Raw genomic sequence first — 22,141 nt, 5'->3', positions numbered from 1 at the left:
TATAAGGTATATTGATGTTATGTGTAGAATATATTCACACTTGTACATGTAAAATATCAAAAATCTGTATCAACTTGATTTAACTTAGTATTAAACTTTTTCCTGCGTACTCGTAATAACATTTTTCCATTCAAACTCATATATATCCAGATTTAAGCTCTTGTGTTCAAATTATCGGTAACTATATAAAAATAAATGATATAATTTATGACTTATTAGTTAAATAACCCAGTTTTTCTATAAACAGGAGAATCATGCTATGAATTATTATTGTAGAATTGATACAAAGTACAACTTTTTATGTTATTTTGAATTTTACGTATTCTTCTAAGAAGTCGTCGCGTATTTCTGGGTTATGCGTAATTCAGGTTGAATACGGCAGTAATTTTATTCATCTATCTGATCTAATCTATCATTTCCCACTGATCTAATTTTATTCATTATTTTACCCCAAAAGTGGGTAAAATAAAAGAGAACTCTTTCGTTTGTTGCTGATAAAAAAGTTTTATATGTTTGGCAAGTACTTATATTCCTACGGTATGCAGTATGATGTAGTCTGAATAGGGAGTATAAATAAAATGGTGAACATCTACGCTTATTATCTTAATAATATACAATACAAAGTATTTGAGAGGAAAACAATGAAGAAGTTTGAAATTCTAGAAGTTGATGATTTGTGTGTTTGAGGATGATTATACTATTTAGAATTATTAATGGTATTACTTGTTTCATTGCAGATGACATTGCACCTAGGCCCGTGGGGAAGACTTTTGGTGTTGGGCCTAGGGGCTGGCATTGTAGTTCTGGCTCTCTTGATTGTTGTTTGCTTTGTTGGACCAGGATGTTGGGGCTACGAGTGCCTCAACAGAGGTATGTATTCAAATCAACTCTATTAATCATTAAAAAATTGAAATATTCTATTTTAAATAGGAAATAGAGTGATATGTACTATTTAAAATGTTTCATTCTTTCAATACCGTTCTTCTTGTAAAACATGAAACAATGTCTTTCCTTTTCCTCAGGCCTCAGGTTTTGCAGTCAAGACGGAGAATTTTGGATTGCATTAATATTATTCAAAGAAACCCATTTTCAATCTCACAAATGTTTCTATATCAAACATACTAGGATCACAATGCACAACTGATAGTTACGTACCAAATCGGTAAAACGCACTGGCAGTTTTCTACCTTTTTCTACCCCACTGAAAATATGAACGAACTTCCCAAAATCCGCTGTCCCATTAGCCCTTAGAGGATCTCTACTCATGCGTGGGCACTAACAAAATCAGACCTTCACCATCTGCAGACTATATAACGAAGCAGTAAGATGTATGCTAGAATCATCCGCAAGGATAGGAAAAAATTATCTACACGCTAGTGCACGAAATGTCGTACCATTCAATCACAGCATAATAATATAGATTGAATGTTGGAAACGCGCATTTAGGTGCTTTTGTTCATAGAAAATCCGTAGATGTCAGGAGAAGTCAGTATCAGATTCTAATTTGCCGTGAAACTCCAATTTGCAAGATGGCGGATAACGGCCGGTTCAGGGATAAAAGTGCGGGGAACGGCGAGGACGCCGTCTCCCCACCTCGAAAAACTATGTACGGCGTCCCCCCAATTCCTAAGTAATTACAATGGGCAAAGATAGGCAGGGGGACGGCGTGACGTCATACCGCTACCTACCGATCCCCTACCTTTTCAGATCCACTTTTACCCCTGGGCCGGTTCAATGTCGAACACTTGAAAGTTTTATTTTATTTATTTTTTTTTAAAGAAAAAAAGGTTGGTGGAGATACAAAGATGTAATTGTGAATATTTTGGTAGAAGATGAGCTTTTTGCAAACAAGTCCTCTACAGATTCTGTCAGCAATTTGAAGTCACTGGCTTTGTGTTGGAGAAAAAACGACAGTTAGCAAACCACAACACATGGCTTGCTAACGAAGCATATTTATATAAATGGTGTGGTGAATAAGAAAAATAATCGATTCTGGGAAGGTGAACTTCTCGCATCAGCGCCGTAACTTACATTTTTTCTGGGAAAGCAAGCATTAATACTGGTATTTTGGCCCGCAGAAAAAGTTGTTTTTATGATTCTTGAGTCCCCTCTTTGCATATTTCTCTTATTCTTTATGGGCCTCCCTCCCGCACGTCAAGGTCTGCGGGGCCGTTAGTTACGCCACTTAGCCCATTCCATAATGAAAAATTAATTAAAGGGACAATATTGACAAATCTTAAAGCCATACGAATAAATATTATTTCTAGAGCTGTATCCTCAATTATTTCTATTGTTTATGTAATGTAGTGAATCTGTTTGATGCTTCATTTATAATTTCATGTTCGTATCGTATATTGAGTAATTAAATTTTATCTTAAAATGGCTCCCCCTCGAATGGCGTGGAACTTCCCTGGGGAGGCGTCCCTCCTGCCCCCCACAAGTTACGGCTCTGCCTCGCATACTGCATAATTTGAGAATTATGGAGAAAAAATCAGTTGGTCAGAAAGATGTGGGGAAGGATTTCAACCCACGAAATCATCGGACCCTTTTCTTTGATGATACAGTAAACAAAGAGCGATACAAGAGTATGTTCAAGAGCAGTTTTATTTCTAAGCTTTTTTTTTTTTTTTTAAGATCTTGCTTCACAACGCCCAGTGGATCATGCAAGACGAAGCTCGCCCATACACTGCAAATGTTGCCCTGGGTTTACTATATGAGATACTTAGTGTGTGTATGTGTGTGTGTGATATCACGTGGGTTTTCTGAATATCACGAAGGTGGGAAACACACAACCTGAATGGGTTAATTAATGTGATTTCCTTTTATGGGGGTTTCTGAAAGATAAGATATTAGCACGGAACCGAGAAAACATAGCACAACTCAGGGCTCTTATCATGCAGTTACGCCGTTTAATTTCGGAAAAAGTGTGCCGAAGGATTTGAAAGATTTGTTTGCAAGAGGTTGTGAAACAAGATGGTGGACATGTTGAGCACATTCTGTATTAAACTCACTTTCCATGCTCAGACAATAAACTATGTATTAATTTTGTAATATTTCAATAATAAATGAATGTGTAGTGAATCAAACAAATAGTGCGACATTTCGTGCGCCACCTTGTATATATCAGAGATGACAGGAGTGACAGAGATTGTCGTGAAAATAAAGACATTGAATTGAAAGTGGACCAGGCATATTTCAAGAAGAAGTGTGGATTGAAAATCCTTGACTAAATACCAAGAGACAAAAATCGACCTGCTATGAAATGTTTTGGGGAAGGCAAATTTCAAACTAGCAGCTCCTGGACGGAACACATTCGGTCAATTATACAGTATTATGTTCGAACAATCAGTGAGGATCCAGAATATGTAAATGAAGCTACGTGTCAAAGTAGGATTCAGTCAATTTTGAAGACTATTCATCAAAATATGTTTACAAGCGTCTTTATTTTCCAATGACCTTCCAACGAGATCGTTGAAATTTAAGTTCGATCTATGTTAAGGTAGAAAGTTAGCGAAATGCCCGAGAAAAAATAAAGTATCCACATTCATCGTAGTGCACAGTACATGTTTTGTATCATTAAAAAGTATAAGGTATTTAAAAGAAAATATCAACCGCTATTAAGCAACCACCTCTCTTAACGACTGGTTTTCAATGGAACGAGCAGTGCTCGTGTTTATAACACTAGCAAACAAGTGATTTTTGCTCAGATTATCCATCCTGAACAAAATAATTTTGTCCATTCCTTGCTGTTGGAAAGTAATCGCGTTCATAGTCACAGCAAATATTTGAGCTGATATTTTTCCTTTTATTTTGAAAGATCTAGTCCATTATCTTCTTACAAATTTCATATATTTTTTAATTCTTCCGTTATTTTGAAAAGTTGAAAGAAATGCATATGCTGTGACTTTTGTAGTCACATTAAGTTTGTCAGGTTACTTTTTTTTTTTTTTTTTTTTTTACCTTTATGATTCTAGTATTTTGTATGTTATTTTGCTTATCTGAGGTGATTGACAGATCTACGTGCTTCAAATTCCATTCATTTAAGTTGTTTGCGACCATAAAGAAAAATAAATTTCATTGGACATAACTTCTTTTATTTGCTCTTGAATTGTTTGACGGCATTATAGCAAAAGAATGCATAGCCAATAATCCTGGATACTGAAGTACTATTTAAGATCCATGATGTAAGACTTCTGTATTTCTATTGATTGAAAGATTGTTATAAAACAAGTGGAGTAACAAAAAGTTTATTTTCACAAAATAGAATCATTAAAGAAATATTTTCAACGAACTTAAAAAGTTCGTTACTGAATTCTGTATATATATATATATATATATATATATATATATATATATATATATATATATATATATATATATATATATATATATATATATATATATATATATATATATATATATATATATATATATATGTGTGTGTGTGTGTGTGTGTGTGTGTGTGTGTGTTATTTGCTAATTTTTCAATTTTGACCCCTCCATTCGATAAAGCATCAAAAACTATCTGAAAAAAGTGATGAAATTTTTCGTGTAGTCGACAAGCGTCATGAATGCGCCGGATGCTGTTTGCAAATACCCAGTTTTGTAGAAAGCATATCTAATCATAGCTTGCAGCCTTGATGCTGTAAACTAGAAGTGGTGAATGATTGCAAGTTAATGAAGTTGTAGCGTTGTCATAATAGTATTTTGAAGTCAGATGACAGAAAAACAGTATCTGTTATATAGGCCTATATGTAGTGATGCGGTTTATTGTTGAAGCAAGCGAGCCTTTCTCTCACAATTAGAACTCAAAATTATAGGAGTAAGTTACTAATCTCTGACAAAACACACACAGTGTTCTAGAAAATTCTGAATGTTTTCAATAAGTATACAATAAAGTATATTATATAAAATTGGGGATAACGAACTTTTCCATTACTCGCCCTTTCAATTGGAAGAAAGCTAGACGATTTTAAATTCTCAGAAGATGATCAGTCTATATTCCACAATTTTTTTTTTCGAATGTATCCTAGAAAGCTACCACAGATTTTAAAACCTGTATGAGGAAGAGAATCTTGTTCTCTCGTTCTCGATTGATTTTAAATCCTAGTAGTGGGAATAATTGTGAAGTCTCAAAATATATGCACCATATTTCATGAAAATCTAATATTTTTACGAAATATATCTTGTATTATACGTTTTAATCGTCAGGGTTTGGGTTATCAATACCGCATAAGGCGACTAAATTCTTCGCTCATTCTTGACTCAGTTTAATCCCAAGCACTGATATTTACGGAAAAGTCCAAGAATATATATAATATTCCACCAAAACTGAAAGAGTTTTATATTATTTATCCTGAAACTGAGTTGAGTTGATTTTGAGTTTAACGCCTCTTTCAGCAGCGAGGCTATATGAGACGGGACCTACTGATTAACGTGGAATACGAACCACATGAGCTCCCGCGTTATCCTGAAACTCTAAAAAATCGTGCGGGGCTGAGGGTTAACACTTCTTTATTCTTACTGATTTCAGCTCCACACAGAGTGAATGATTAGGAAGCCTTAACAAAATATACGACATATTGAAACAAAATCGAAGAGTTCTAACGGAAATTATCGTGGATTTTTTTTTAATTCGAAGAAGTAGGAATAACCCATTTGGGGATTGAATTCACTGCTCATTCTTGTTTGATTTTAATCCCAAGCACTAAAGATTAAGAAAATGAGTGAAAAAGAATTGATTATATCGTATCAAAACCGAATGAATTTTAGAAAATTTGTCGTGGATCTGTAATAGAAATCGGGGAAATATTCTACTAGGCAAGTAAACCTACTATTTTATTCTTTACTGGATTTTAAATATTTGTGAAGAGGATGATTAGGAGGCTTCAAAGAAAATGTAGAAGCTAAAACCGAATATTTTTTTTAACGAAAATTATCGTGGAAGGTATTTTTGAAATTGAGGGGAGGGGGTAAATTCAGTCAATCATTCTGTCAGATTTTAACCTCAAACTATGGGGATATTTTTAACGCCATAAAGAAAATAAGATATACACTGAGTTTTGTCATAATCGAATAATTATTACAGATTTATGTTGGAAGATTGTCTTGGGTGTACATTGGGAAATTTGCAACATTGGATGGATTTTACCTCATTTACTCTCCTTCTACCTGATGGATTTCAATCCCAAACAATATGATTGTTCTTGTAAGTGGAAGAAAAAGGCACATACCAAATGTTCTTTAAAAATCGTATAAGTTTTAGTGGAGTTCTCGTGGATCAGACGGGCGAACAGGTGGACAGACGGACAGAGACACACATGATATTCGAATCGAATCACAGAAGCTTCGCTAACGTTCACTTCAATAAGTAATTCTTTTTTTGTTGTTTGGTGGTAAGATTTCTTCTGTATACGGTATTGGGTAGTTTTATAGCTGTATTTCGCATCCGGATTTTTTTTTCCAAAATTTACTTTTTTTGTCTTTATATAATTGGTTGAGAATGGAATTTGTCAGAGTGAATGGTATAATTTATTCCTTGATGTATTTTTACATTGATTTTGTTTAGTTATTTCTTGATTGTCGAAGAACCATTTGTGTTATACATTCTGAGTGATCAATTTTTGTTTAATAAGATCAATGATTTGTCTGGATATTCTCTCTATTTTGAGGATAATTATATAATTAGGGATGTACGCTGAAAAAAATTATGGTGTTAAACACGCCCGTATTTATATATTGTTCGCCTCTGATGTGCTCTAAATAATTTGCCGTCCCTGCACGAAATCCCCTCCCCCTGAAAACGACCAATATTAGAGTTGAATTCTATTCTTGGGGTCGGATGAATAGAAATAGTTTTAATCCAATTAAACTTCAAAGTCATACTCCACTCCCAAGGAAAGGGGTGAGATTTTAAAAGTAATCGAAAACGAGAGATATTAGTGTTGAATTCATAGTTTTCGAGTTCGCCGAGTATCAGTTTACATGATGTTCAAGTTCATCCTCACCCCTTAGGGTGGGGGTGGGAGAGGATGACTTTTTAAAGATAATCAGATAAGCTAGCTGCGCGGAACTCTGCGGGTTGCTAGTTTTAAATATTATAATGAATCTTTTAAAAAATCCAAAATTTTGACGCCCCCAAAATGCTGCCACCCTGTGCTCGAGCACAGAATAGCACTTAACTAAATACGGGCCTGGTGTTAAAACAATTCAATTTGTCTACCACTGTTAGCATGTTAATTCAACACTAAGGCCACAACTTCCGAGGATATCATAAATATCTAGTAATTGACAGTGAGAATTTGTATTAGTTGTTACATGCTCAATGGTTTACGCGATATATTTAACATCAATGCCAAGTAGCAAACAATTTCTTATATTTCCTGTAATTAGAGGCACATTCATTCGGGAACACCACCGGGTTCGGAGCCCCATCCCTAAACAAACTTAAGAGAAATGATACTTAGTCTAAGGATTTAATTTTATATTACATCTCTGCTCTTTCTTTTCTTATAAAAAGATCAAATTCTTTCATTTTTAACGATAATATAGGTGTCAGTATTTAACAATTATTCATTGTCTTTTCGGGTGCAGAGTAACACCTATTGAGTACTACGTAGAGTTAGTGTCTTGTAGTATTAAACCAATTCCAAAAAAAAAAAAAAAAAAAAAAGGTCATATGAGCATATGCATTTTCTTAGAACCTGTAATGAAAAGAAGTCCTACCATCTGTTGTTTCTGTGTGCATTAGGAACAAGTTAGTTGTGTATGTAGTTCTCGTAATGTTTATAGTCTGTTTCTTTATAGTTTTTGACAGTTCTATATTCCAAGAGTAATTTTTCTATCGTTGTAGTGTGTATTTGGTAGAAGCTTGAGGATTCCTGTGGTAGGATAAATGTTATTGGGTTTCGTATTAGATTCTCATGAGTGTTGTGCTGGTCTTGTATAACCTTTAGTTTTTAGCTGAATAAACGGACTATATATTATGTGTGGCAATAATGTCCTTCAGTTGTTGATTGCAACAGAATCTCCAAATAATGTATGTTTTGAATTTAAATCTGCTCTGTTAGTATTAAAGTATTAATAAACGCCTCTTATGTTAGTAGCTTAAAGGATTTCTGAATGTTGACATTGCATTGTGCATTGTCGAGAGACAAGTTAATGCCGTTTTTCTTATGATAAAAGCTGTACCACGATTAGGCATTTTCCCATCATCTATAAATACTTATTTTGTGTCTTTGGTAGTGGAGTTTGTTATTTTTTGTTAATTTAAAGCAATTACTTGAAAAGAAAGTCTTCAATCCTTGAATATTTATGAAGAAAATCTTGTATGGTCATTTTTGTGATCCAAGTGTTTTAACTTTTAGTGTATTTTGTTCTGTAGTTTCTGATGAGGCAGCGTTGTAGTTTTGAGGCCAAATTCTATTAAAATACTGATTTGGAGTTCCATTTTGCACTGCTTTAGTAAGCCAACCATTGTGTCCAGGGTGTCATGGCGCACAATTTAAGAAACATTTATCATGAGTTCCTTGCAACTGATAAAGTACTTCCATAGCCATAATTAAAAATTATGTAATCAAAGAGCGAGAAGCGTACTACTAACCCGGACCTCGAGTTCACTTTACCGGTGTGCAACTTATCCACTCCGTTTCATATATATTGTCCATTGTTTGACAATGCCATAGTGTAAATGAACCCATTTTCAATAATAGTATATATAGTGGGGTGCGCTATGTCTGAAATTACACATCCGTGTGCATTTCTTGTTAAAATTGAACTAACACTCGATTTTTGTCCTTTCGGTGATGCTTTGAAATTGTGACACGGTTGCCATTTTTTCGTTCATTCAAATCCAATATGGTGGCTATCAAAGATGGCCGACTTCCGAAATGCATAGCGCTGTCTTTAAAAGCCTATATCTCCCAAACTAATTGACCAATCTTCATGCAACAAACACCAAACGACGTAGAAAATAATATTTTTTTTAAAAAATTGACAAGAATTGTCACTTATTAATGCAATTAATAACGTGAGAAATAATTTTATTTCAAATTTTGCACATTTTATGATATATTTCCTTTATATTTTTTTAAGTAACAAGTAAACGGCAAATAATTGAGAACAACGTTGTGTACCTTTTAAAAAAGTAATAAATTGTCTTTAAATTGTCATATATATCATTCCGTTTGGTTAAGAAACAACGAAATTATAACAAATTAATATTTTTTTTCTGCTTGATTTTCCCACATGAGTAGAGGGAGACCGAGACCTAAAGGAAAACCAACAATGAATCCGTAACCTACTCTCCAAGACAGGTAGTTTGATATGTCGTATGCTATACCCTGACAGACACCCATATTAGCGCACCTTAAGTATATCACCATTTATGCAAAACTTCTAGAAAGTTCCAGAAATAGCCATAAAATTCTAATGGAATGTTCTAGGAGGCTCTAGAGGCTTCCATGGCATTTTATTAAAACGTTCTAGAACTTTCTAATTCGTGACGAAATCCTTGCCAGTGAACACTGGAAATTTGATGGATCTATTGACGGGTATAGCTCTCCCTCAATCTTCCTGCGTTGGCTGATACAAGGCTGTAAGTCAGAGATTCAGACAACACGACGAGCTGAAGTTAATAAAGCCGTGAACAACTTATGCCAATTGGTTGTCGCTAGCTGTAAATCTGATCGTCAAATTAACTATCGTTCAAAACATGACGATAGTAATTTCCGACAACAAGCTGATACAACATTGACCATTGGGCTTCCGCTATTCATTCATCATAAAACAAGAAGCAAACAGCTCCTAAATGCATTGGAGAACTACGGAATTGGAGTTAATTATAAGAAAATAGAGGACATTAAACCTAGATTTGGCCATGGAATGCAGACAGAAGTGAGACAGTATGATAATGTTCATATACCTCCATTCACAGTTAAAGAGAAGCAAGTGTAGTTTTTGCTATTGATAACATCGACTTTAATGAAGATACAGCCACAGGAAAAGACACTTTACACGGAACTTTCACCATAATGTATCAAAAGCAGTATTCCAATGAAGTAACGATGGTGCAGAAGTTGCGCTTCAATTCTGAAGGTAAGATCAGTCACGAAAAACTTGCTACAGTGTGTGCATTCGTCAGTTTTCAGCTCCAGTTCCTCAGCCACAGACTCACAAAGGTTATTGTATTTCTAAACCAAGTGACGAAGTACAGATGTGCAATGACAAGGACATTGTGTGGATTATATCAAAATGTGCATGCATAGCAAATTCAAGCACATGTGATTCACAAGAAGAAAATGAACGTTGTGGGCCAAAACCTGTTGCGAAGTTCATGATTCCTTGAACATTGTACAACGCTTTTCTGTCCGAACCAGTTAACAAGATCAACGTTTCCGTTCTTGCACCCATTTTAAGAATTCCACTCACAGAATATTCAGGACTATTTAGCGCCCTGATGAATGCACGACGCATCTGTGATTTAGTTATGTGCTTCAATTCGCCATGTGTTGTAACCCTTGATATGCCTTTGTACGAGAAAACACAGAAACTCATGGCCCGCGAAGATATGAGAGGAAACTTCGTACTGTGTTTGGGTAAACTCCACACTTTCTTGGCATGCTTGTGTTCTCTAGGATCCTACAGGTAGTAGGCACCTGAACGGGCCGAATTTTTCGGCCCGAGCCCAATCCAGCCCGAATGTACCTAGGCCCGGCCCAGCCCGGGCCCGAAAAGTTTTGGATATTTTCGGCCCGGCCCGATAAGTTTTTCAATATTCTTGGCCCAAGCCCGACCCGGGCCCGATAAATTTTAAAAGCTTCATTTTGTAACATTTTTCACGGGCACATTTCTTCAACGTTTGCCTTTATTCTAATTATCGTTTAACGAAAGTCAATAATTATTAAAGAATTGCAATTAATCGGCCCCAGCCCGGCTCGACCTGAAGAGAAATCAGTGTCGGCCCGCCCAAGCCCGGCCCGGCCCAAAGAAATAACAGAGTTGGCCCGCCCAAACCCGTCCCGTGCAGGTCTCTAACAGGTAGTGGTGATTGTTGGGTTGCTGCTGGAATTTACAGCCCCACCGTCCGTCCGTCAAATTACACTAGTTAACAAATTTAAACTTTTTGTTTGTTAGATGAGAAAAATCACCTGATCTTAAAGGAACTTTTTGCGCTGAATTCGAATATGCACTCGGTTTCTCTCCATCACGTACGATTTTCCCGTAACAGAGGGATTTTCGGGAAATTCCCTCAAAAATTTTCCTTTTTCAGATATTTTATTCCCCTAGCTCCTGTCCCCTTACATATAGTAACATAGAGATTATACCTAAGTATACCTTGATTTATATTTAATAAACCCTAAAAGTTTCGTAAAAATCGCTTTGTTCTTTCTAGAGAAATAAATATATTTGTATGTATACTGTGTGCACTGTTTATTGCACCTGATAGTAATGCTTTCAGATCTCCTGAGTTGGGGTAAAAACGATTTGCTTTATTACTACAAACACAGACATAAAAATGAATATTTACAATAGTCAACAACACACTTGTATTGCTCTCTGTAAATTAGAAACGTGTATAAAAATAGAATGTACTTCCAACGTATATTTTTTTAAACGTACAGTATATGTATATCTTAATACATATACATACCTATTCCGCACGGGGATGAACTTCCACTTCCCGAGCCCCCTACCAACTGGGAAGAGATATGGCCAAAAGACTCTGATGATGATCATGACCTTGATGAACCATCGACATCAACATGTACATCCAAGGATCCAACGTTCATCCCTGACTGTGTTCGCGAGCCACATTTCATCCGGCAATGTGAACTTAATGACCTAGTCCGTGATTTGCACCTGACAAAACAAGAGGCGGAACTTCTGGGATCAAGGCTCCAGCAGTGGAACTTATTGGATGCAGAAACGAACATATCAGTGTACAGGAAAAGGCATGTTCAATTTTCAAGCTATTTCTCAATGCAAGATAATGTGTGCGTATGTACGGATATAAATGGGTTGATGGCGGAGCTAGGAATTCCTTACGTTCCAGAAGAATGGAGGTTATTTATCGACGCGTCAAAGGTCAGCCTTAAAGCTGTCCTTTTACATAATGAAAAAAAAAAACCTTCTATACCACTTGCGCACTCAGTGAAGATTAAGGAATCCTATGACACCATGTCAACTTTGCTAAATCTTATAAATTACAAGGACCATTGTTGGCAAATATGTTGTGATCTCAAGGTAGTTGGTATTTTATTAGGACTGCAGTGCGGTTACACGAAGTACCAATGTTTTTTATGTTTATGGGATAGCCGAGCTGATGACAAACATTATGAAGTGAAGGAATGGGAACCTACAGTGAATTACGTACCTGGAGAATGCAACGTCAAATACGCTCCTTTGGTAGATCCTAATAAGATATTACTACCGCCACTTCATATCAAGTTAGGACTTATGAAAAACTTTGTCAAAGCCATGGACACATCTGGTGAAGGTTTCAAGTATTTGCGAGATAAGTTCCCTAACCTGAGTGATGCTAAGGTTTCAGCGGGATTGTTTATTGGTCCCAAAATTAGGAAATTAATGCTTGATGATAGCTTTGACAGCAAGTTAAACAGTGCTGAGCTAGCTGCCTGGACAGCATTTAAGTGTGTTGTGCGCAACTTTCTGGGCAATAACAAAGCTGAGAGTTACACAGAAATCGTACAGGACATGATACAGAAATACAAGGAGTTGGGTTGTAGGATGTCTTTAAAAATCCACTTTTTGCACTCCCACCTCAGCTTCTTTCCTGCTAACCTAGGTGCTCTCAGCGACGAACAGGGGGAAAGATTCCACCAAGATATAATGGCAATGGAGAAAAGGTACCAGGGACGATGGGATCCTTCAATGATGGGGGACTATTGTTGGGGTCTTGTTAGAGAATGCAACATTTCTTACAAAAGAAGGAAGTAGTGTACGTTTTTGTAACCTAATGGAAGTTTCATATATTGTGATAGTTTTGATTGTCTTTTCATGACCTTTTGGTACATTTGTATTATTGTTTATTGTAAATTGTCACACTTGTAAATTATATTGTATTATATTTTATATATGTGTTTGTGGTAATAAAGCAAAACGTTTTACCTCAACTTAAGAGATCTGAAAGCATTACTATAAGGTGCAATAAACAGTACACACAGTATACATACAAACATATTTATTTCTCTAGAAAGAATAAAGCGATTATCACGAAACTTGGAGGGTTTGTTAAATATGAATCAAAGTATACTTAGGTATAATTTCTATGTTAGTATATGCAAGGGGACAAGATCTTGGGGTGTAAAATAAACGAAAAGGGAAATTTTTGAGGGATTTTCTCGAAAATCCCTCTGTTACGGGAAAACCGTACGTGATGGAGAAAAACCGAGTGCATATTCGAATTCAGCGCAAAAAGTTCCTTTAAGAACAGGTATTTCCTTTTATGTAACAAAACCTTTGTTGACTAGTGTTATTCAGGGAAAACATTTATACAGAGGAATAGAAGCACATACGTCTATGGTGCTCGCTCTCTATTCCCTATATCTGGATTGTATTTGGCAGAAATATCCAGAGAAAAAGACAGAAATATATCCAACCTTGGACATGCTTCTTACTGCGGTATCTTCTGATCCAACATGCGCATAGGAAAGAAATTAGAGAAGAACATAACAATGTTATCTGCACTATTCAGGAGGAAAAATTTGGAAGCATTCTGGAAGAGGAAGATGGACAATTGAGTGATATGGTTAAGTTTGTAAGGAACTATATGAAGCAATTTGAAGTTATGCTGCGCAGCGCTACATTTGGGCCACAAGGGAGATCAACTGGTTCCTTCATCTTTCTGTTCAAGAAGACCTTATAAAATATTTCTTTGCAAATGATCAACTAAGCTACACCAGAATGACCACTCTGTATTGTGCAAAAATGCGAGATCTGCAGAAAAGCAAGCCTGAAGTATTTGAAAACCTAAAAGAAGGAAACTTTTGCTTCAACAAGACACTTCGCTATAGTAGCCATTTTGATGGCCGCCATATTGGATTTGGCCAACCTGTCAGACTGGGACTACTTGAATTCCTCTTTCTTCGTATCATAATAACACATCCAACTGGAAAAATTTCAGTAAAGTGACTCTTTGGTTACTTTATTACTCTTAGCCCCCTCTATTCATGTGGGAAAATCAAACAAAAAATGAAATATTAATTTGTTATAATTTCGTTGTTTCTTAACCAAACTGAATGATATACATGACAATATATATATACAGTGAAACCTCTACTAACGGACACCTCTATAAAGCGGACACCTCCCATAACGGACATATTTTGTTATCCCCAAACACTGTAATAGGAAAAAACATATTGGCAAACCTCTCTAAAGCGGACACTCTCTAGTACGGACACGGACAGTCTTTCTTGTCTTTTATAGGTATTATTTACCTCCGTATTACGGACACTTTCTCTAGAAACAAGTTGGAAAGTGCAGTAAAAATACACTTTTAGTAATTCATACGTATGTCACCAAGGAAGAACATGTGGGTGTGAAAATTTTGCCTCCTCAATTGTCTATTCAGCAACCCAGAGGAGAGGTCTCTGCTTCACAACACCCTTATATCCTTTGCTTGCATTCCACTCCCACCCAATCTGCTTCAGAAACAAAAGTGATTGACAGTTGCCCACTGTTATGAATGACACATCATTCTACTGTCTCGCTGGAATCTCTAACCAAACAGAAGACAAGTTTGGTATTTTTGAACACGGGTACGCATATTGTCTTTTTTTAAAGTCATTGCTGGACTGCAATTAACTCATAAATTAAAGCGACACCGAAAACGTAGTAAGTAGCGATAAGTGTAAAGTGCAGAGAACTATAACATCTTATTCCCATGTTGTGCCTCGAATTGGATGGCGCAAGATAATGCAGGTACAGTAACATTTTGGTAATATTCATAAATACGTGATTCACGCAAAAAAAAATTTGTTTCTAATTGCATATTACCTTGTTTATTAATTTACGTAAGAAAATATTGAAACCTCTCTAAGGCGGACACCTCTGTATAGCGTACATTTTTTGATTCCCCACGGCTGTCCGCTTTAGAGAGGTTTCACTGTATATATATAAAGGAAATATATCATAAAATGTGCAAAATTCGAAATAAAATTATTTCTCACGTTATTAATTGCACTGATAAGTAATAATTCTTATCAATTTTTTTAAAAATATTATTTTCTACGTCGTTTGGTGTTTATTGCATGAATATTGGTCAATTAGTTTCGGAGATACAGGCTTTTGAAGACAGCACTGTGCATTCGCGAAGGCGGCCATTGTTGATAGCCGCCATATTGGATTCGGATGAAGGAAAAAAATGGCAACCGTGTCAGAATTTCAAAGCATCACCGAAAGAATAAAAATCAAGCGTTAGTTCAATTTTAAAAAGAAATGCACACGGGATTACACAATACCCCCCACTAATATTATGCATTCTGATCTTTGCTCTTATCATAAACCAGTCAACTAAAGGAAGTAAAGAAGATAAATTATGTAATATTTAGACTGAGTACAATAGTACGACTTATTGATAATAAGTCTTCCCATTAAACATGAAGTAATAAACATACATGCATATAATAAATGAACACTGTAAACATCTGAAAGACAAACAAATGATATGGAAGCAATATACTTTTTAGCCCTCATCTTTAAATGTGTCCTATTTATTAAAACATTCCACTCTGAAGTGAGACATTCATAAGCTCAATGCGAAGATTCTCGAGGCATTGAGTCATTACAATAGTTTCTCACAAAATCTAATTATCAATATCATAAGGATTATGTCATTTATGGAAGGATATTTGCCGAAATTTAAATACTTCTATGTAGTGTAGTACTCGGCTAACCTTTTCGTCATGACGTAGGAGTTTTATCGTCCCGAATAACGTCAAATAAATTGCCGTTTTCGAGATTCTCCTGTTACCATATCTTCCATCATTTCTCTAATAATATAGTTTTTTCTTAAACAACGTACTAAGTAGTTGCTTGTTTTCTTTTAATTAGTACTACGTATAATATTGGGATACTTTGCAAGGCAGGTTAATTGGTTCCAAGAGACGTCTGCATTATGCAAAACCGAGTTGTGTCGAGATGTTTTTACAAATGGTTTAAATTGAATTTGTTCATCATAAAAGTTTAGGAAAATACAAGTTTAAAAATAATAACAACAAAAAAGTATTTTGCATTATACAAGCTTTGCTTTTAACAGACTTAAATCAGATTTAAACTACTCACTGAGTAAAACAATAGATTTATTGTAAAAAAAAAAAAAAAAAAAAATACTAACGTGTAATAGTTTCGCCAACTAACACTTTAGCTTCATCAGACAGATATAGTTTCTGATGAAGCCAAAGTAGATAGTTAGTGAAACTATTACACGTTAATATTTTTTTTTTACAATAAATCTATTGTTTTGCTCAGTGAGTAGTTTAAATTAGAAAAAAAAAAGTATTTGTTTTATAAACTAAATAATACAAAAATTCTGTTAAACATAAAAGTTGTAAAAGATGTGTTTCTTCAAATTGTAAATTAAAACAGAAATCTTTCAGTTTTACGTCCCTCAGTTATACCCTGTAGGCTTAAGAAGACAATGATTAATTGAAGTAAATGATTGTAAATGAAATTGATGATGAGTAATGATGTGAATGATTGTAAATGAAATTGATGATGAGCAATGATGTGAATGAGCGAATGAGGAACGAAAGGGAAAAAACTTCGAGAATAAAACATCAACACTATATTATCCACGCAAACCCACTTGACCTGGAATCGAACCAGAAAACTCTCGCACCAGAGATGAGCTTCCCACTACTGAGCTACCATACACCCATTCTTCAATTGTAGTTATTGTCATCAAATCACAAGACAATATTCGATTTCACTTGAACGTTGTTCCCAGCTATACTTGCATATGAATTGGTTATTTAAAAAAAAAAAAAAAAAAAAAAAAAACTGAATTGCTAAACCTATTAGCAATTTGTAAATATGTGTAATAATAAAAATCATTTTGTTCCAAACGGTGTTATCGAAGATATTCCCCTCTCTTTCTCCCCTACTATTTCTAGTAGTCTCTTTCTTCCCTTACTATCTCTAATACTTCCTAATTGGTTTTCTATTGGACACTGTTATTTTTGATTCTTCTCCACATCTACATTTCGAGAGCATTTAGCGCATTTTCATTAACTTCCATGATGTTTATGTGTTTTCTCTATGTAAAACAATACTCCACACGAAACATTTGATAAGCCTTTGTCCTTTTTCTTTTTCTTTTTTATTCGCCCACCCGCAAAATAGGCTTCTTTTCCGAAAAGCTTGGATAAAAGTACTTTTCTGTTAAATGGTTATTTCACTTAGTACTCTTTATAGCATGATAAGTCTTAATGTAGCTGACTACAGTCATTGTTCACTGTTTAGTTCTCTTTGCATATGTATGTTTCCACGACGAGTTAGATTCTAGATCCCTCTCTTCAAAAAGTAGCTAGCCTTTAAGAATGTAGATGAAACAAACTACATATATAGAGAATGAGATACAGTATTTGTTTGTTTGGCATTCAAGAAAATTATTGTAAGTAGTGAACAATACCAATTGATCTCTCAGTAAACCCCAACTTTTTGTTACTTAATAATTTGGGTCATGGCTGCTATTTCATACACTACTGTAAGGAAAGATTTCTCCTTGTTTTCATACACACGTGGACGGATGAATGAATATTTTATGTGAATTTCTGACAATAGGTCGAACAAAAAGCGTGACACCAAGGATCAAAGTGATGGCAACACTGTAGCTCTTAATGGCTTTTTTATGTGCACTTACATAATCAGAAATTTTTATGTGGTTTCTTTTCCTTTGTATCTTTTTTTTATTTTTTGCCGATTCTACATTCGTTGATATTCTGTATTACCTTCTTCTCCCTTACCCGACTGATTCATTGCGTATTTATATATATTTTTTGTATCATATTCAAATACATCTTATACAATAGCAACTGATATGAAGAATATATAACTCATCAAAAGTTTATAAAAAGGAAATAAGCATGTGTCCTTCAACTCCCAGTAAACTCACACAACATGTTTTTATAAGTCTGAAACTTATTTGAAAAATCCATTTCCATGAACAATTTAATCTAACGCTTCTTTTTGAAACTCTAACATTAAAAAAATCAATGAATTACAGCAACTACTTTATTGAGAAAGAAATAACTACAAACATGGATATGTAAGTTCACATATCAATCCATTGACTTATTATATGTGAGGATGACAAACTGTTTTATGAAGGTTATGATCAAAGAAGATATTTGAAATTTGCTGGCATCGAGGGCAAACAAAAATTAAAACTACAAATTTCAAAAAATAAAAATAAAAGAGTTGATTTTTTAAATACACGTACCACGATCTTTCAAATCGAATAATCGGACAAGGACTAACAGAGGGAGGTCCAAAGATGAAACAAATACCTATCGGTAGATCTCATTAAGCTGACCAAAATGATATAGATAAGTGTAAATCCTCATGCGTAGTTTTCGAAAAAAAATTAACGAAAATGAAACTTTTTTGTGAGCCTAAAAGTTGATGCTATGCGATAACCACACCAAGAGGAATCACCGCCTATTAAAATAAACTGATACTAAAGTATAGTATCATCATGCTTCTCATTATGACAGTGACAGCATGGTTAACAATCTATAACCCGAAATTATGATTAACTATTAAACTTTATATTTTTAAAATATATAATATTGTCCAAATTTATAGACGACATCAGGTTGAACAAAATGACATACTTGCGGGTAAATCCACATACGTTCTTTTCGAGAAATACGATTTTCAGGCACTAAAAAATATGTCGTGAATTCCAAAAATGATTGATAATTTTTATTCTATTGGAATAGATCGTTTATAAATTTACTGCGTGTGTAAAAAACTACATACTGTTAAGTAATTTTATGTTCGTTAATTGTCTTCTTTTACCTGTGACACACACATACTCCTAACAGTGACACACACATACTCCTAACAGTGACACACATACTCCTAACAGTGATACATACTCCTAACAAATGACACACATATATTCCTAACAGTGACACACATACTCCTAACAGTGACACACATACTCCTAACAGTGACACACATACTTCTATCAGTGACACATACGTACTCCTATCAGTGACACACATACTCCTAACAGTGACACACATACTCCTAACAGTGATACACACATATTCCTAACAGTGACACACACATACTCCTAACAGTGACACACATACTCCTAACAGTGACACACATACTCCTAACAGTGACACACACATATTCCTAACAGTGACACACACACATACTCCTAACAGTGACACACACATACACCTAACAGTGACACACATATACACCTAACAGTGACACACATATACACCTAACAGTGACACACATACTTTTAACAGTGATGCACATACTAATTGTAAAATATAGAATGAAATAACCGACATTTTCAAAAAGCAAACGATATAACATGACGCATTTGGTAGTCATACATTATTACCTAGCAACAATAAAATTCATTTATTTTCCATCATTTCCGCTTTTATTGAAGAACAAAAATGATAAAAAAAAAATATTACATTTTTACTTTCGAGCGACGAAAGGAAAGAAGAAAGCATGGTGATCGTGAAAAAAATAATCGAGTTCAAAATTTCAAGGGATCTACACGTTTCATTACTCGTGCATACCAAAAAGTTAAAAGTACTTTTGAATATTCGTTTGTCCCGATGTATGCACACTCGCCTACAGGTCATACCATTCAATGTATCCAGGCAAATATTGAAGTTAAGACTTTTATGATATCTTCCAAGGAGGTTTTCCACGTTTTTTTTTTTTTTTTTTTTTTTTTTTTTTTTTTTTTTTTTACCAACCTCCAACAGAAGGATGGCTTATTGGAGAATAAAAATAAAAGTCTCTGATTCCTTGAACATTGCTCTAACAATGTTGTTCATGCTTCGTAAATAAATAAATCTACTACGTGGTATTTGTTTCTTCATTCAACACAACAGGCCCTAGGCCCAGTTACAGTGTTGTTCTTTTATAAATACATTTACTCACAGTTAACTAAAAACATCTATATCATATATCCTATCAATTGCATTGTAGGAAGCACTCATCTATCTATATATATAAAAGAGAACGCACAAATCCTTTGTTACCTCATCACGCTAATACGGCTGAACCAATTTCTTTTATTTTTGGGGGGTTATTAGGATTTGGACCCTAGATGGTTTTTATCATATCACTTTAATTTTTAATTACCAGTGTCTTGAGATAATTGACCATTCAAGTGTCCATAACGTACAAATCCTTTGTTAGCTCATCATAGCTAAATCTAACCGTATTTATATGCAACCCACATGACCGTGTCACTCGGCGGGTTAACATAAATGACAGGCGATATAATGTTAACATTCTTCTATGGTTTTTATCATATCACTTGAAAGCGAAAAAGTAAAAATTATCTAAGTAACAAAGTTTATTGCGTTCCAGGGTGACCGCAGCGAAACGGGGTGAACGCTGCTAGTCTTCTATATAGGAGACTTAGCGAGGATATTTGTTCTTGCCTTTCTTCCAGTAAAATGTACTGTTATTTCCTATCTGTGTTTTACCTGACGAACATGCAATTCGACCTTCGAAGTAAATAGAAACATTTAATATGTAGCAATTTGTGTAAAAATAAAAGATCCTAATGTTCTGTCCGCTGTCTCAAAGTGTACATGTTGAAGTTTTATACTATTTCTGAATGTGATTCACATTTTGGGTACAGACTAGTTTTTCTGTAAGTAAGTGATTTTAAGAATTTTGATTGTATTTTTCTACTCATATCAATGTTTTTTAGTGTTTTTGGTGTCCAAGACAAAGTTGTGTATTCTAATTGCGATCTCACAAAACCGAAATAGAGTTTCATTAATATCACATCATTTTGAAATTCTTTGCCTAGTCTCATAATAAAATATAGACCTTTATATAGATTATGTAAAGCAGTAGATCAATTATAACTAAAAGAAATAAGAGGGAGCCAAGATTTAATCCTTGAGGGACTTTAGACAAGGCTGTGAATTTTTAAGAAACATATCCTTTGTGCACGACAGCTTGCTTAACGATTGCAAATAGAACGCAACAAAATTTTCTTTGCATGCATAGATAAATTAAAAGTCGTTAGTTTTTGTAGCAGTCCATCGTAATCTACAGAAACAAAGGCTTTTGAAAAATCAGTATAGATCACATCTACTTGACCCCCTCTATTCAACTCCTTTGCAATGAAATCTGTAATGATGGCTAAGTTAATGGACATTGATCTATTTTTTAAGATGCCGTTCTGGTATACTGATAGAGTGGGTTTTACATGACACATTATCCTCTTGAATATTACTTGCTCAAACACTTTGACAGATGCGGAGAAAATAGAGATAGGTCTAAAATTCTTTATGTTCCTCGCATCACTAGATTTAGAATAGGACAAATTATAGCTTCTTTGCACTTGTCCGGAAACACGATTCTTTTTAATAACATGTTTATAATAGTATGTAACGGCATGTTTAAGAACGTACAATGATATGCCATCTGGTCCACAAGATTTTTTTAGCTTCCTCAACTTATTTCATTTAAAAGAAATATATCAATACTGTAAAAAATAAAGTATTGAAACAACACAAAATGGCTACCACTTAAGCGTGTTACTTTTGTGTTAATTCAGCAGCAAGCACATCGCCTTCCGGGCATATCAAAAATAACTCCTTACTACCTGAGAGAATTTTCATTAGTATTATCGTTTAATATAAGCAAAGTTTTGCGAAATATATTTGGCACTTATGCCAAGTAACAAATAATGTTCTATGCTTTCTGTAATCAGTCACAATAATATTGTTGTAAACCTGTGAATCGTCTGACAAGGGTTATACAGGCAACAGTTCAGCCATCTTTTTTTTTCATATGTGCTAAGACACAAGAATAACAGATAAAGAAAACAGATGGAAGCACTGCTCTCTCTGTTACTATTGTCAGATGATTCACAGATTTACAACAATGT

The 22,141-nt window shown here is 34.7% G+C and overlaps 1 protein-coding gene across 1 annotated transcript in view; it reads left to right on the top strand.

Annotated features, from left to right (window-relative positions):
• LOC145662497 (synaptotagmin-5-like) overlaps positions 1-22,141 on the top strand; it is a 107,415-nt gene that overhangs the window by 33,134 nt on the left and 52,140 nt on the right. The window contains exon 2 of the mRNA XM_081728132.1: positions 738-870. Coding sequence (XP_081584258.1) covers positions 738-870 — 133 coding nt within the window. The remainder of the gene's footprint in view (positions 1-737; positions 871-22,141) is intronic.

Source organism: Thermobia domestica, chromosome 10 (assembly GCF_964235325.1).
Source record: "Thermobia domestica chromosome 10, izTheDome1.hap1.1, whole genome shotgun sequence".
In the NCBI taxonomy this organism is placed as follows: Eukaryota; Metazoa; Arthropoda; class Insecta; order Zygentoma; family Lepismatidae; genus Thermobia; species Thermobia domestica.
The sequence above is the reverse complement of the archived record's forward strand: the minus strand, read 5'-3'. Positions and strand labels throughout refer to the sequence as shown.